The sequence below is a fragment of the Phoxinus phoxinus genome, assembly GCF_949152265.1.
Source record: "Phoxinus phoxinus genome assembly, chromosome: 19".
In the NCBI taxonomy this organism is placed as follows: Eukaryota; Metazoa; Chordata; class Actinopteri; order Cypriniformes; family Leuciscidae; genus Phoxinus; species Phoxinus phoxinus.
The window spans coordinates 2,970,832-2,988,115 of record NC_136894.1 but is presented as its reverse complement, the minus strand read 5'-3'; the positions used below and the strand labels follow the sequence as shown (position 1 = coordinate 2,988,115).

General features: G+C 38.5%; 3 protein-coding genes across 12 annotated transcripts in view; 2 read left to right on the top strand and 1 right to left on the bottom strand.

The window, feature by feature from the left end:
* Positions 1–343: 343 nt before the first annotated feature.
* On the top strand, positions 344–4,659 carry rpl11 (ribosomal protein L11; the record flags this gene model as incomplete). Of its 2 annotated transcripts, XM_079590762.1 has the most annotated exons (6): positions 344–441; positions 996–1,146; positions 2,387–2,493; positions 3,383–3,514; positions 3,790–3,900; positions 4,581–4,659. In XM_079590762.1, the coding sequence occupies 6 exons, from the start codon at positions 436–438 to the stop codon at positions 4,608–4,610; spliced, it is 537 nt and encodes a 178-aa protein (XP_079446888.1). In that variant the 3' UTR covers positions 4,611–4,659. The 2 variants fall into 2 exon arrangements, with proteins under 2 accessions (XP_079446888.1, XP_079446887.1); XM_079590761.1 differs by lacking the exon at positions 344–441 and having other exon boundaries at positions 978–1,146.
* Positions 4,660–16,576, bottom strand: klhl43 (kelch-like family member 43). The gene is made up of 6 exons (XM_079590750.1): positions 16,383–16,576; positions 12,313–12,933; positions 10,937–11,283; positions 9,106–9,405; positions 8,402–8,577; positions 4,660–7,493 (listed from the first exon to the last, which is right to left on the bottom strand). Exons 2-6 carry the CDS (start codon positions 12,725–12,727, stop codon positions 6,737–6,739), a joined length of 1,995 nt encoding a protein of 664 aa, XP_079446876.1. The 5' UTR covers positions 12,728–12,933; positions 16,383–16,576; the 3' UTR covers positions 4,660–6,736.
* The window catches only part of eloa (elongin A), a 25,413-nt gene continuing 16,376 nt past the window's right edge, over positions 8,248–17,284 (top strand). The window contains exons 1-9 of one of the 9 annotated variants that reach the window (XM_079590759.1): positions 8,319–8,580; positions 9,118–9,427; positions 9,513–9,632; positions 10,944–11,254; positions 12,438–12,684; positions 12,844–12,905; positions 13,714–13,825; positions 13,904–13,987; positions 16,997–17,067. The gene's annotated coding sequence lies outside the window, so the exon portion shown is untranslated. Of the gene's footprint in view, positions 8,581–9,117; positions 9,428–9,512; positions 9,633–10,943; positions 11,255–12,437; positions 12,685–12,843; positions 12,955–13,713; positions 13,826–13,903; positions 13,988–16,996; positions 17,068–17,284 lie in introns of all 9 variants that reach the window. The other 8 variants (XM_079590755.1, XM_079590754.1, XM_079590753.1 and 5 more) reach the window with 8 other exon arrangements.

Here is a 17,284-nt window from a genome sequence, read left to right as displayed (position 1 = left end):
TACAACCAAATTTGCAGGTAATATGACATAAAAGACGGTGCTCTCTGGATCATATTTATGTCACATATGCGTCCACAAATGTGTAACTAAAATTAACTGCTTCAAAAAAAGTCAAATTTTGATTTTATTTATTTATATGTGTATATATATATATAGGGTGATATCAGGTAAAATGGGCCATCACGTAGCCTATATACTTTTTTTTTTTACAGGATCTTAAACATTTTCAAGCATATACATATATCAAATATGTACACTTATTCTAGCACAATTTAACAATCCCATATTAGACAAAATTAGTAACACCAATTTTGATTAATACCGGAAAATCGTCCTTGAGCGCAAAGCATGATGGGAAGTGTAGTTCTGAGTGGTTAAAACGCAACATAAATTCTCTGCGCCGGAAGTGTATCGTCCTTTTCTGAGTGATCAAACATGGCGGTGAGTACAGCAGAAATTGTGATCACGAAGGAGTATCATTCAAATCAACAACCATCTGCTTGTTTTTATGCAATAATCACGTCAAGCACAACGTTATCAGTCGCCGTTGATGTGACTAACAGAACGATGGCGATATTTGTGGCCGGAATGATTTGATGTGGCGTATATTGGCGTTAGCTTCACCGTAGTGCCGACACGGCATGTCATTGACTCGTTTAAAGTTACGTGTGTGTTTCCAACACTGCCTGAACTTAGTTTCTATGAAAAAAATTTAATCCGGATGATTAACCGAGAGCTCAGTTGTATGAAGTGCTCAATATGACAGTATGTTGACTTGTAATGCTATGCTAGCTCTCCAAATGGTGGATATGTCCGGGCATGTTCACTAGACTTCGCCTCTTATTTGAAGAGCTTACACTCCACACTAGTAACGTACGTGCTATAACGCAAAACAGCTGTTTGATCTACAGCTTTAGTATGATATTTAGAAAGCTGGTGCAGGTTTGTGAGATTGTGCGTTCGTGACAACTAACGTTATGCATTTCTCCGTACAGGAACAGTCCGAGAAGAAGGAGAACCCCATGAAGGAGCTTCGCATCCGCAAGCTCTGCATGAACATCTGTGTGGGAGAGAGTGGTGACAGGCTGACCCGAGCTGCTAAAGTCCTGGAACAGCTGACAGGACAGACTCCTGTCTTCTCCAAGGGTAGGCCACTTCTTCCATCCCCTTTCCAACATTCACCAAAGCTGCATTTCTCCAAATGTCTTAATCATTTGTTAACAAACAAGTATTCATTACTTAATTGGGCTCATTGTTTCTTCATTTAATTATTGCATTGTTTAAATACGTTTTTCGCTTACTGTGACATTTGCTTTAACTTAGACAGTTACCTCTGATAACAGATCACTGTAATTTGTAATGTGGATTAGGGCTGAAGATATGGACAAAATTTCATATCTCGATTTTCATGTCAGATATCTCGATATCGATACAATACGATATGACTACGGGGTTCGGTGAAAACCAAGCATTTCTCAGAAAAATAAAGATCATAATACAAAAAAATGTAGAAAGTATAGTTTTATAGTTACACACTAATGTCTATGGAAGAGGTAATAATCTTTCCATTATAATTCGACATGTTTTATTTATATCAGATACACATTGTGTAAGTAACTTCAGTGTTTACTCTATTCTATTCCCAGTTCACCAGCCACTTACTTTTAAGTATTTCGGGAGAAGTGGATGAATTCACGTGTTGTAAATCCAACAAATCCGATTCTCTAAACTGCGTCTGCGGCACAAACTAACACGGCGGCGCCCATCGCGCATACAGCTCAACTAACGCGATCGTTATAAAGGAGTTTAAACAACAATATACTTCCACTTGCATGTATTTGACAATGGGAATATCAGATATTTCATGCCATAGCTAACACATTTGTGAATATTCTGAATAAAAAAGGAAAAATGTCATAAATGCAGATCATCATTCATTCAGCGCTGTTGCTGCTGCGGTGTGTCACGTGACAAGCAATGACGCGTCACCATGGAAACGCCGCCCCCCCTCTCACAATATAGTTCCCACGTCCCTGGTAGTGTGTGCGCGCTGGCTTTAGCTGTGCATTCAAAGGCACTCGTAAAACTGATGTTTGTTGCGACTGCCAGAGGGGGAATCTATATCGTCGATATCGTTGCTTTTTTCGATAGTAATATCTTAAGTTCATAACGAGACATAGATACGATAACGATATATCGTTCAGCCCTAATGTGGATTTATGCATTTTTTGGAAAGCTGCTTTAAAATGTGCATTGTGAAAAGCGCTATACAAATAAATGTGAATTGACTCTCTTGCGCATTCTGCTGCACCTCATGAATGTTGAGTGACACTTGTTGCTGTTTGTAAAGTTGTGCCATGCATTAATTGCAAATGTTTCCCACCAGCCCGCTACACTGTGCGATCCTTTGGCATCCGTAGAAATGAAAAGATTGCAGTCCACTGCACGGTCCGTGGAGCCAAGGCTGAGGAAATCCTGGAGAAGGGACTGAAGGTGAGAGGAATGTTTATTGGAATTGACTACTCGGGAATATTTGGTGTATTACAATTAGCCATGACTGTACCTCTATCGCTCACACAGTTCGAGTTCGGACACTTGGGAGGTTGTGAGCCATTGCACGTGTTGCAAGTCAGTTATTGTTGTGTATCCAGACCTTCAGACTCAAGACAGAAGGTCTGGACTCCATAGCAGCTTTCATTGGCTGAGCGTCCAGAGGCCGCCTGACTGACATGTAAAGCAACCAGTAACAGTTTGTTTTGTTCAGCGTCATGTTTAGGGGTGGATAAACTGTAAAATGTAAAGTTGATGTCCCTACAATAACAAACGGGTGTGTGTAAAACATTAAGGGTATGCCTAAAATTAAAAGACTTGGTGAAAACATGGAGGCTACAAGCCTATGAACAGTGTAGGAAAACTAATACTGGCTTTTGGGTGATAGGTAAATAAATATGGAAAAAAATCTATTTTTGGCCTTTGAGAATCGATTTTGAATCGACCACATTTTAGAAATCGATTAATCGAAAAATATTTTTTTTTGCCCAGCCCTATCACCGGGATGTAATATATTCATAAATCTAGCCTATGTGACGTGGTTGTGTATGATTTGGCAATAGGAAACGGCCTATACACTGATTAAAATCAGGCAGACTCCCTGAATCTAAACATGTTTAAAAATTATCGGGAGGTGTACGTAACCTACTCGGCTCGTAATTCCTCACAATGCGAGCATCAATATTTCCACTATTTCTCCCGAGAGAAAAAACAAATCCTCTGCGAGCTCATGCAACAGCAAAAATTAAAGTGTACTCCCAACTTTATAGTCCACAGTGGGCTTTAAAAAAAAGAAATCATTCATTTTTTGATATTCTTTTATTTTGTCCAGGTGCGTGAGTACGAGTTGAGGAAGAACAACTTCTCAGACACAGGAAACTTTGGCTTTGGTATCCAGGAACACATTGATTTGGGCATCAAGTACGACCCAAGCATTGGAATCTACGGCTTGGACTTCTACGTGGTGAGTGACATAAATGATGATAATATGCACCCATTTATATCACAGCTGAACCTGTTATAATTCAGGCTTTTAGGAGTTTGTTTGAGTTGTGAATTGATTTTTTGCTGCTATGCTCAGGCTGGCTGAAACTAGTAGTTCAATGGATGTTGTAAAAATTTGTATTTGAGGGATACCGTGCAGAACGGATGAAAGCAATCACATAATTTAACCGTAACCTGTAACTGCTGTGTGTCTGTGATGGAAATAAATAAGCATTCTTTACCGGTTTACTGTAGGTTCTTGGCAGACCCGGTTTCAGTATTGCTGACAAGAAGAGGAAGCAGGGCCGCATCGGTGCCAAGCACCGGATCCGCAAGGAGGAGGCAATGCGCTGGTTCCAACAGAAGGTGTGTTTAAATACCCGTCACACAACTTGACTCCATTCCCAAACAGTGCATGTTCTAGTATATCTACTCTCTGCACAGATTGCGGACCTTGTTTGGCTCAATACTGCTTTCCAGTGCTTTCTTTAGTTGATTTGATGCTAGACACATCTTGGTCTGCTGTCTTATTACAGCGGTAGCTGTGATATTGAGACTGTTTTTTGTTTTTTCCAGTTAAATCATTTAGAGTGAGCCGGAAGTTGTAAAATTCCCAAAATTGTACTGTTAAAATAGGCAAACAAGTGGTACAATCATTCTAGTTTCATGATGGAAAGAAATAGTTTGTAACTAGTTCAGTTTCTGCAGTGTATTCCATGTGATTTATTTATTTGCTTATTAATATTAATCTTTTAACCTGTCAGAAGTTCAAGCCTCTTATTGTATATAGATTTACTGAAGATAAATCCTCAGTTGTTCACATTCTAGTGCTGACTGTAATATTGATAACTTTGTCTTAGTGTTTTCCAATTGTTAAAAAAAAGTTTACACCTGTAATGTAGAAACATGCATTTTCTAAGAAGCTGCTTTGAAACTATATATATATATATATATTGAAAGGAGCTATACAAGTAAATGTAAGTAGATAAGTCCAATGTGTCTTCTGTTCTTCTGAATTTACTTAAACCATTTTCTTTGTCTTTCAGTATGATGGCATCATCCTCCCCGGCAAGTAAAGGACCATCTTTTTTGAATTTGTAACACAAATAAAAGAAAAATCCCAAATTTGATGCAGTCTGTGTCTTTATTTATGTAAAGTACAGTTGTGTTGTTGCTCAATTCACATCTTGTATTTGTGTGACTAATTATGACATGAAACGAATAGCAAGCGATTTAAAAACCTAAATATCAGCTGTACTTGTTTGTATACTGTAAAAAATAATCATGATTCACCATATTTGTCAAATCAACTTTGATCAGGGTTCCTATGCATTTTTGCAAAGTATGGAATTTTATTTGAATAACTTCCAAGTATGGAAAAAAATTTCCAGGCTATTACCCTTTTAGTTTTCTGAAATATACAATTATCATACAAAGAGTGTGATTTCATGGCAAAAGATTAGTGGTTGTCGAACACTATTGAATGAATTTAACGTGCATATTTTCATTACTCAACTTCTTTACCAAAAGTCAGTCTATTTTGAGACTGAAGTATTTTAGCTCAAATGCTACTCAAACCGGCAACAGATAAAGCAGCAAACGATCATCTAAATTAGACTACTTTCCTGTTTGGTGATCGTGCAACATCAAACCTGATTTACGGTATTAAACGGATCTGTCAGGTGAATATATGCAGGTTATAAAGTGTTTTAGGTTTCTTATGTAAGTGCATGTATGAATAATTAAACATGGTCTGAAAAATAGCAACTCAAGTTTTTAGTTTCAGTGAACTCCATTTTTAAGGTGATCCGGTTACTTTAAGTTAGAAAAACAAATAGTTTTTTTTATTGTTTTTAAAGCTGAGATGTCCTTGAAGTACATCTATTTCATTACCAAAACACTTAACTTCTGATAGTTGAGGGTGGACTGGTGACTGACTGTCATTTCATGTTTAAGTGAGTATTGCAAAGGAATGAAGAGACATTTTTGTTTTTAATCAATTTTGCTTTTAGTTAAATCCCAGAGATCTAGTCCCAGACACACTCCAGACTCCTAAATCTGCTACTTTTTCCAATGTCATGCTTTAATTTCTATTTTGTTCAATCATTGATATTTTTCTTGGATATTTTAACTGGTTCTCTTAAGGTCTTTATCAATTATACAATTATATGTAGTTGTTGTGACCACTACACATGCAGGTAAATGCCCTTAATGACACTTTAAACAAGAATTATATCAATCGGTATGGTAAGCATGAGACATTTTATCGATAGCAAGTCTAGACTAACTGGGTTAATATGTGTGGTGTTATGCACATTCTTTGGTGGGCAATATCAATGCATTGGTGCTTAATTGTGTGTCTATGGGGGCATTGATATTTGCACTGTGCCTCTTTGCATATTATAAAAAAAAACCTGAACAACTTTTAAAAGCCAGACCCAATAACTGCAAGAGAGAAAACTGATAAACTTGATTAAAAAAAAAAAAGCAATAAATAATGTGAGAAATAAACAAACTGATGTACTTGATTCAGTACTACTGAATTTAGCATGGTTTTTGATGATCCCACAATGGTATTTTCAATAAAACTGCCCCTGAAAGCACATGTACATCTCGGAGATGTTTATTTGATGTGTGTGTTTTCATCTGCAAGATATATTAAGAGTGTTTGCTCTTCTGTAGGCTAATACGTCCTTTCAGATGCTAAATAGACGATTAGAAATGTCTTTAAGATGTTTATAATTGTAGAATGTATGCTAAACTGATTTTTAAAGATGTTTGTGCACAGCAGATGCTTTCCAGATGAACTGCTCTTTAACAGAAATCTTGGAGACGTACGTGTGCTATCCGAGGCATGGCTCAATTTCTAAAACTCATTAAATCTCAGAAACTCATAGATATATCACTAAATTCCTCGCACTGCTGAGGCTGAAATGTACCTTTCACATTCTTCATAAGTAGGCCCTAGTTAGTACCTTTTCTTTAAACTCTTGCGTCCCTAAATGCATCTTTGGAGTTTAAGAACAACAATACTTCTGTGCTGGCTTTTCCCTTTATGTTGTTACTCCTTACTTTCTACTCTCTAAATTTCCTTTTCACCAATACGTCCCTTTCTCTCTCGCTCTCTCTTTTCTACACTCTAACAATCTCTTCTTTCACGATGTCTCTCTCTTGCTCTTTGACTTTCCCCAGCTTTCATTTCTCATGCGGTGTTGTGCTGTGTCGCACTGCTCTGGTCTTCATGGGAAGGGGTGTTTCGGTGTCTTCGGGACGCTTGACGTGGGGGCAAAGGTAGGGCACAGCAAGACACTCCCACTATGGGTTCTGGCAGGTCTTCCACTGCTGACCAGCTGTCAGTGCCTGGGTCAAAGCGCTGGACCGCGGACTTGTAACGTTTCTCTTCTTCATTCCAGCCACCCAGCAGGTACAGGTGATCTCCAAGTGGGGACATGCCAGCTGTGCTCACTCCTAAGGGAAGGCTTGCCGCTCTCGTCCACTCTTTGCTCTCAGGCGAGAAGACTTCCATGGTCATTACATCAACGCGGACTCCACCGAGACCAAGCTGGCTTCCACCTACAACGTACACCTTTCCACCTACTGTTGCAGAGCAGTGCCATCCTCGAGGTGTTTCCAACTCTCCCTGCTCGCTCCAAGTGTCGGTGTCAATGCTATAATGGATGACCGAGCGAGAGTAAGCGCAGTTGACATAGCCGCCAGTCACCAAGATGTCTCCTGATGGTAGGACTGCACTGGCATGGCAGCATCGAGGCATATCCATTGGCGTACGGAGATGCCAAGTGTTGGTCGAGGGCTGGTAACTCTCAATAGTGGCCAAGAGGCCTTCGGTGTTACGGCCGCCAATGGCATACAGCCGCCCACCAGTAGCCACCAAACTGAAATGTGTACGTCTTTGGCGCATGCTGGTCAGATGCAGCCAGGTGTTGAAGCGAGGATCATATCTGAGGACCAGAAGGTAATGCGGACGGTCAAAAAGATTTTAGACCAGGGGTGTTCAACCGTGTTTCTGGAGTGCAGAGTTTAGCCGAAACCTGCTCAAACACACACTTGCCTGGAAGTACCTGCTAATCTTGAAGATTTTGACTAGCTGGCGTGTTTAATCAGGTTTCTAACCTCTATAGCAGTGGTCTCAAACTCAATTCCTGGAGCGCCACAGCTCTGGGCTGGGTTTCCCAAAAGCATCGTAAGCCTAAGTTGATCGTAGAGACCATTGGTGGCAATTGTTCTACGATCAACTTAAGCTTACGATGCTTTTGGGAAACCCTGCCCTGGACAGTTTAGCTCCAACTCACACTTGCACTTATAATCCACTATGGGGTTGATTTATTATTATTTTTATTCCCTTACTAAATTGTTTAATGCAGCATTCTATATGTATATAGGTGAGTTTCAGTTGTTTACATTTTTTTTAAATAATTAATATATAGAGTTGTTTGTGGTAGGGTAAATTAAACGCAATATGTTGCATTGTGGTATATGGAGCTGTCTGAAGTGTACATATGAAGTTAGACTCGCTCCCTCTGTCAAAATCGAGGGAACGAGGGTCTGTCCATATAAACTTTCCTCGTCCACTTCATGAAGTGGAACGCACTTCAAAATGGCGGCTTCCCAAGAGGGGAAGTTTGCAAGTGCGTGTCTAAAAGTGGACTGGAACGCAGCCCTGGAAGTTAATAGTAATCCGGAAGACCTTGATTAGCTTGATCAGGTGTGTTTGATTAGGGTTGGAGCAAAATTGTGCATGACTTCCAGGAACTGAGTTTGAGATCACTGCTCTATAGCAAGATGGCTCTCCAGGAGCAGGATTGGACCACCCCTGTATTAGATTCAATTATTTATGATGATAACGCACCTGCTAAGAGTGCCAACAGCATGTTTAGCCTGGTTTCGGGCATCGTTCTGATCTTCTCCTCCCGCCACATACAGGAATCCGTCCATCACAGCCACACACTGGTTGAAGCTCTTTGCTGGCAGCTGAGTAAGATGGCGCCATGTAGTCGTTCCCTCTCGAGGATCTCTCCACAGCACCTGGTGAGCAATCAAAATAAAGTATTTTAAAAAAGTGGATCAAAAAAGTTCGTCAAAGTTGTCCTAAGACAAGAACGGTTCAAAATGCAATGCAAACTTTGATGAAAGGTTTTGATCCACTTCAAATGTGGACTGCTGTATTCTCTTATGCGCACGGATCAGGGAGTCCATTCCTGCTCATGGAGGGCCAGAGTTTAGCTTCAAACTTAATTAAACCTAGCCAAGGTATTCAGTATTACGAGATTTGGTGTGTTGGAGCAGGATGGAGATAAACTCGCTTTATGCACAGCTGCACTACTTCCTGAACTTTAGCCAGCTCCTTAGTTTCCTGTCTGCCATTATTGGACAAACTGATTAATCCAGGTGTGCCTGACCAACAACAATACTCAGACACACCTGGATTAATCAGTTTGTCCAATAATGGCAGACAGGAAACAAAGGAGCTGGCTAAAGTTCAAGAAGTTGTGCATAAAGCCCATTGGACACCCATGAATCAAAAATATGTCATGGACTTTGTTCAACATGTACCTCTCGACTCAGGGCTCGCTCAGTTAGAGACGGGCGACCCCCGATGGTCAGAAGAGCGTTCTGGCTTCCCCGGACCTTTGAGCGCCGTGACTGCAGTGTGTTTTGCTGGTAAGGCAGCAAATGGTAGTTCATGGCATCCACCAGTAGACGGTGACACCGAGGATCCAGCATCATACGAGCCACTGGCTGGATCTCACTGACCAGCTCGTTGGCAGGGATGGTCTCTAAGCGCACATGAGACAGCACTTCTGCAGCATGTTCCTGCCTCTTTGGGTCAAAGTCTAACCACTTCATTGCCATCTAGATTCCAAGAAAAGATAAAGTGAGTGAGTGATCCATATTTAGTATCTAATTCAGTCTACTTTATAAATAGTGTTCATCCTGTGCATGTCTATGTCCTTCTCAAGACTCTGTAGCTATATCTCTTTTTATAGTATGTGCTGTGTTTGCTGACATTTAGCTTTTGGTTCACTGTATAAATGGGGAGTTCTTAAAGGGGTCATCGGATGCACATTTTCCACTAGTTGGTATGATTTTTTAGGGTCTTCATGTAAAGTTTGTAACATACTTTGGATAGAATTCCTCAATGGTTGTGTAAAACAACACCCTTTTTACACTGTAAAAAATGACCGTGATTTTAATGGTAAAAGACTGTAAAAATGCTACAGTGAAAAACTGTTAATTGGTTAACAGAAAGTTTCCGTACTATATACGGTAAATAACTGTGATAGATCTAATGGTATATTTCATATAATTTTACTGTAAAATACCGTTCAATTTACAGTTTTTGAAAGTGAAAAAGAACAACTCATTGTATAATTTACGGTGAAAAATCGTAAATTGACATTCCCACAATTCCCTGTGTGACACTTCACATTTGATGTATTTTTGTTGAAATAACTGTTTCTTTATAGTTTTCTTAGTTTTTTCTAATCAGTTATGTACATTAGGGATTAATGTTACATTTAATGTTGTTAAATGAATGTTTATTGCATTTTTAAAATTTCATGTTTTACCATGATGGTGTTAAATGTTTGTGTGAATGACACTGTGCAGCTTCTGTATATTAGTATTAACTTTCTTGTGGAAGAGCTGCTTGTGATGAGCTTTGATTGATCATGTGACTCTCATCACTGCTGTGATTGGTGGTTATCAGTGTATCACAAAGGTACAAAACAGATATTAATACTTCAATAGGACGGTAAATTCACATTATATCAGATATTAAAATTTCTGTAAAATTTCGGTTTATTACTGTAAATTGTAAGTCTGTCAAACCAATAACGTTGCTACCGTATTTTTGACGGTAAAGTTCTGGCAACCACAGCTGCCGTTTTTTTACCGTAAAAATTACGGTTTAATTTTTTACAGTGTACCTCCTCATAAACGGCTCTGTTCACAGCGACCCATTTCGGTACATTTCTCTTTAAATGATAATGAGCCATTATCCCCCCCATCTTCCATGGGCCGTGTAGATACAAGACAAGTAAACTGCTGCTTTGGCAGACAGTATACAAATGGCTGAGGGCGGAAATATGCTAATACGGGACAGTCCGTCAGCGGTCATCATGGGCGGAGTATGAGCAATATGACATCATATTGCTAAAAAAAAAATCCAAACGGCTTGATTATTGAGAATGTTTAAGCTTTTTGAGGATAAAAAAAAAAAAGAAAAAAAAAAAGGAGTGAATGGATTTTTTTAATTGTATGGTGGTTGTGTCCACACACTGCAAAGACCATATAAAAGTGAATTTTGCATCCAATGACCCCTTTAAGCTTTTGTAAAATCTCTATTTCTCCTGCGTTTTCATCCGTCTCTCCTTACACTGACCTGGAAGGTGGTGACCTCCGAGGGAAGAACGAGGTTGTCGTCTTGCAGGAAAGATGTGATCTGCTCCAGGGTGAGTTGGTTGAACTGGGCTGTCTCACAAAACTGGGCAAAATTCTCCAGAATGAAGCGCCGGGCGGCCTCGCGAACGGGCATCAGGCCGTACGCAGCGCCGATGTTCCAGATGTACACACACGTGTGAGCGTTCAGCTCGGACAGCATGAAGTCCATGCACATCTGGAGAAGATGAGGGATCTGCATTGTGCTCGCCGCAGACACCGTGCAGCCAATGGTGTACAGGGACATGTGCACACGGCCCAGGTAAGCAAATGTAATCACATTGGCAAGTCCTGAGGAGAGAGATATGTTATGAATATTTAAAATACAGTCAAAACTAAAATTATTCAGACACCAGATATTTTTTTACTAGTGGGTGCAGGACACTATAGTTCATTTATGTAAGTGAGGCTAGCAAAATAAAGTAAACTGACATTTTATACCCCCAAATTTGCGACCAAAAATTATTCTGACACTTTGACCTGATCATGTTTTGCTGAAGTGTTTTTTCTTTAATTGCTAATGCGACCTTTTAACACCACAGACTGAACTAAATTAAGCATTGCTTGGTAATTGGTTGACCTAAAAATGGTTTTATCCAATTGTGTCCTTAAATTTAACAGCTGACAGCTATTCAACCTTATTCATTTGTGAGGCTATAGCGAATAAACTGTGATAATGTGAGAAATGTTGATGTGTCTGAATACATTTTTGTTTGACTGTAGATTATTCCAGTTGTTTGGGTCACTTGAAATATTTAGTAACCCTTTTCTATTTATTTATTTATTTATTCATTTTGTGGGATGTTTTGGGTTGGGTAGAGTTAAGAGTGTTCTATTGTATATTTTTTCTTTATTCATTTCTATGGATGTTTAAAAAAGCAGGTTGTGATGTTTTTCATACATGCCATGCACATATTGTCATTTAAAAATCTGCTTAATAATAAAAAAATATATAAAAAAAGAAGAAATATTTAGTCACATTAATAAATGCACACTCTAAAAAATGCTGGGTTGTTTCAACCCAATTTTGGGTCAAATATGGACAAACCCAAACGTTGGGTTAAAAAATGTAAAATTTAACCCAACGGCTGGGTTTGTCCATATTTGACCCAAAATTGGGTTGAAACAACCCAGCATTTTTTAGAGTGCAGCCGTGTCAGGAGGTGACCCTGTTCCTGGAGACCTCGTTCTGCAAATATTCGTTCCGATCCGAATGTCTGTAATTCTCAAGTGATCCTGAAGACATGGTTAGTTTAGGTTTGCTAAATTTAGCAGGACAGCGGGTCTCCGGAAGCACCTCTGATATGTTTTAAGGCTTACCGAGAGGTGAGAGAGTGGGAAGTTCCAGTCGTTTGAGTCCAGGGTCTTTAGCCAGGACTTCACGGAGATACTGGCTGACTGAGGAAATGACTAGTTTGTGAACATCGAACGCCTTGGTTTTGCAGGCCAACTCCATGTCAGTGAGGAAGCGTTCCTGCCTCATGCGGCTCAGCTCCTCCAGCATTGCGGATCCATGCAGGGGACGGGTGAGCTCAGTGCCCAGACCAAAACCCTTCTCGCCGGGTCGGATCACAGGGGGCGGCAGGGGAACCCCATTGAGCCGGTTCAGCTGCTCAATATTAAGGGGAAACTCCAGCTTTTTAACGCCCGGCTCTGGGACAACCACTCCACTCTCAACTGTTGTCAATTCAGGTATGGACTTCTTAGGCCGTGGTGACTTCTTTTTGGGAGCCATTGTAATGTGTAATGTAGGATAGCTTTTTAACAATAGATTCTGTGCTGATAATGACCCAACACCACTTAAAGTTGTATTTGTGGTTTTAACTGAGCTATGACACTTTTTCCAACCAGAGCCCTGGATTGACAGAGATAATAGATGGACAGACAGTTGCAAACTAACAAAGTGGAGTACAGTGAGTGATCCGCTTCAGCACACGCTGCCTGAAAAGAAACACAATAAACGTACAGTATGAGTACAATAAACATGAAATGCTTCATACTATCATGGTCAACATGTGTGGGTTTATCTCATCTAACTCGTTTACAGTGGGAGGATATAAGGGTGATTGACAGGTGCATGTGGTTCTCGAAGGGAGTTCCCAAAAAAGGATAGCCAGGCTTACAATTTATTATAAGCAAGCTGAGTCATTTACAAATGGCGTGTACATCAGTTTTTATTTTCATTCCAAATTGAAGATTTATAGTTTATATATATATATATATATATAGTTTGGGTGCTGTCATTTATATATATATAAATAATTTAGTGATTTTATTTTTGTAGTTTATTTAAATTATTTGCAATGAATTTGTGGGAACACTTTACAGTAAGGTTTCATTTGTTAACATTAGTTAACATGAACTAACAACGAAACATTTTTCTAAAGCATTTATTAATCTCAGTTAATGTTAATCTCAACATTTACTAATACATGATCAAAATCAAAAGTTGTATCTGTTAACACTAGTTGAACTAACATGAACTAACAGTTGTATTTTTATTAATTAATGTTAACAAAGATTAATAAGTACTGTAACGAATGTAATGCTCATTGTTAGTTAACATTAGTTGATGCATTAACTAACCTTAACTAATGGAAACTTATTGCAGTGTAACTGGATTTTATAAATGTGTTATTATATTCCATGTAGTCTCTCATTTGTTATGAGTGCATAAAAACTTGCAGTTACATTACTAAATTTAATTGATTTTTATTATAGGATTCAGCCTGTAATGGAGAATGTGTGGTTACTCTTATATCAGTAATCCTCACTCATCTGGCAGTTATTATAGTAACCAGGCATGTTACAGATCACGGCATATGCATGCAAAGTAATTTCTTTCCGTAATCTCACTTATTTTTGGCCAAGTTGTTTTTGATCCGCTCATTGCAAATTTGTATTGTTTCAGAAAGGGGATTGTGCTGTTATCAAAACCAGAACAAAGCAGTCCCCTCAGATAAACAAACCAGTATGATTGGATTGTGACAGACAGGTGTGTTTATGTCTCTTCTAAAAATATTCTAAAGCCACATAATAAAATACGGCAGAGGTCGTGCAGCTTAAATTACACTCCCACCGTCACCAGTCCCCCTTCTCACCTTCAAACCACAACATAAAGGTCTATCCGTGTCTCAAAATCAGATGCAGTTGCTCTCATTTAAGTGGAAATGCACGGAAATGACTCGATCATTGTGCAAAGTGAACCCGCTTATTTACTATGACAACGCTTTTCACCAGGGATAACCAGGGTTAGATAAAGACTGCGGCTCGAGTTTCAGCAACAAGTGTTCAAAATATGAGGTGTCTACTTTAAAAAAGAGCATTCTATGATGGAAATGACAGAATAGAAATGATTTTTTTTTAAATTCTTGGAATAAAATGAACTTTTTGTCTGGCTAAGGCTAATGTTAAAATAAAATCAATCTCTGAGACATTTTAGTATATTGTACAGTCAGAGAACTGTATTTTTTTGTGATCCAACAACAAAATGTTCTGTTTAGACATTACAATACTTTCTTTCCTTGCTGGGCGTTAACATGGCGAGATTATAGTTTCAGTGCTGGGTACATTACTTTAAATTTTAAATTTAAATCACAAAAATTGTAGCTCGTAACGTGAGCCATCATATTATTTCTTTTTTTTAAATTACTTTTAGATTACTTTTGACCTTTCTCGTTTATCACATAGATTTGAATAGGATAACCGTGTACCATATTAATATAAAAATACAAAGAGAAAGAAAATATATCCCATTCTTTGTCATCAACAACATGAAGTGAATGAAATGTTAAATTATATCAGGGGTTTCCAGACTGGGGTTTGTGAGTTCAATGAAAAGCTGTTAAGTAAGTAATAATATATATTTTTAAAATTAAAATAATGAAAAACTAAAAAAACTATCAAAATAAAACACTTAATTAATTTACCTGCATGTCATGTGACCATTAACCATCATCAGAGAACCATGAACTTAATATTATTATTATTGACTTAATTTTTTATCATTGACCTAACTTTTTAACTTAAAATCAAACTTTTAGTAAATATATTAGGTCAAAGAACTTCAGCTGACAAAAAAAGTTAGGGAATCTCTGAATTACATGTCAATATGAAATGACATGAACTTGTAAATTTTAATGTGTTTGAAAGACAAAAGCCTTCTAAAGACAGTAATACAAGGTTAAATGTCTCACTGAGTGATATTGCATATCTAATCAACTCCTGACAATTAATTATTTGAATTGTTTAAATGTTGAGAAAACACTTGAAATGATTTCTCTATTTTCCGGTCTCAGTTTTCAGTGATATAGTTGTGCAATTCCACAAACGTATTCTGAATGTAAAGCAGAAGTAGACTTTTATATAAAGAAAAAAGAAGAAGAAAAAAAACAAGTACGTTTTGTGACACTTAATATAATTTAGATCAAACCTGCAGTTGTCTGCATGTGTTTAAATGATTTCAGGAGTGTTGCAACATAATGTCCGTCATAAAAACTCTGTCACTTCTTGTATTTCACCACAGCAGCTGCTGGCCCTGCTGACTATGACACACACACACACACACACACGCGCGCGAGCACACACGCGCACACACAAACCCACAGCTATTAACAGCATAGAGGGGAAAGAATAAATGACTAAAATAATTTTCAGTAGTTTAATGAATGTTTCAGTGATGGGCATGCAACTATTTGACCCAGATAGACTAATGAAAGTCAACCGGAGATCCTGTAAGATTAGTGAAAAAATTGATCGGTTCATGTTCTGATGCTGTCATGATGTCCAGGCATCAATATGAAAGGTTAGAGGTAAGTAGGGGACAAGGACATTTCTATACATCGCGGAAAGGGAAGGATAAAAGAGAGGATGAAGAGATTGAAAAGAAGCAGCTGCTACACACGTCAGTCCTGAAAGCTGAATGCCAGGCTGTCTCTCTTCAGTCTAAAACGCTGTAGTGTCGTGGAAAGTCCTACAAACTATTTGTGTCCAACCTCCAACAAGCTTCACCCTCCGCTGGTTATTTATAGAGAGTGAGAAACAACCCTCATGTCTTTATTTTTTTCAAGGGTCAATTTAAATTTAGACCACCCGACTACAGTGGGATGCCATTGATTAGAAACTCTAACTCTGTGAGATGTCAGGGATGCATATCCAAAGTGACGTTTTGTTTTCAATAATCTCAAATTGAAGCATTTCTACATGCATGATTAAAGCTTATATTAAACCCAATTAATTTGTGAAGCGAACTCGTGCATTAAAAGAATATGCATAAGAATAAGTTTTGTTGCTGTTAAAACATTCACATGCCAATGTCTAATTTAATGTACATGTATTATTACACCCCAATGCATTCATCAAAAGAAAGAAAAGCAGTCAGGATGTTTTACCTCTACTTTACAGCTCTCCTTCTTTGTTCTCTCATTCGCTTTCTCCCAGCTCTTGAATCCACACGGTTTTCTTTCTCTTCTTGCTAATCTCCTTCTGTCTGTCAGGGCAGATCTCTGTCGGCAGCAGGAGTTAGTGGGAAAGATGAACCAACCACAGCTCTGCAACACAATCCAACCAGTCCCCAACCCCACCTACATATCCTTCTCCATATATATATATATATACAGCCATCCACCCCTCCCCAAAAAACACTGTCCATATCCAGCTTGCCCTCCTAACTCAACCCTGATAGGCCATAGAGGCGGTGTTATTCTTACAGCCATGACGAGATCAGGGCCATCACCAACATAGACATTTACATTTAGCAGATGCTTTTATCCAAAGCGACTTACAACTGAGACATTGCCCAATATTTAGATCAGAGTGGTATTTTTCAATGGCAGATTCTTATGCGATTATGTTTGGTCCTACTCCAAAATGTATAATAATAATAATATCCTAATAATATTATTATATTAACCAGCTAGTACCGTGGTATTGTCACAGTATTTCTGTTAGGATAATGTATGATGTCTGTATATTATTTTACATTTTGCTTGCCTGTACATTTCAGTCTCCAGTCTGTGATGATGCTTGAACATTTGCTTACGTCTTTAGTCGAGAAGATGTTTTACTGTTGTTATGGTGAGTCTTTATGATTTATTTTAATAATTTAAAGGGATAGTTCACCCCAAAAAAATATTTTCTTTCATTAATTACTCACCCTCATGTCGTTTCAAAGGCTTTCGTTCATCTTCAGAACACAAATGAAGATCTTTTTGATGAAATCTGAGAGTTTTCTGTCCCTCCATTGACAGCTACGCAACTACTACCTTGACGCTTCAAAAAGTTCATTAAGAGA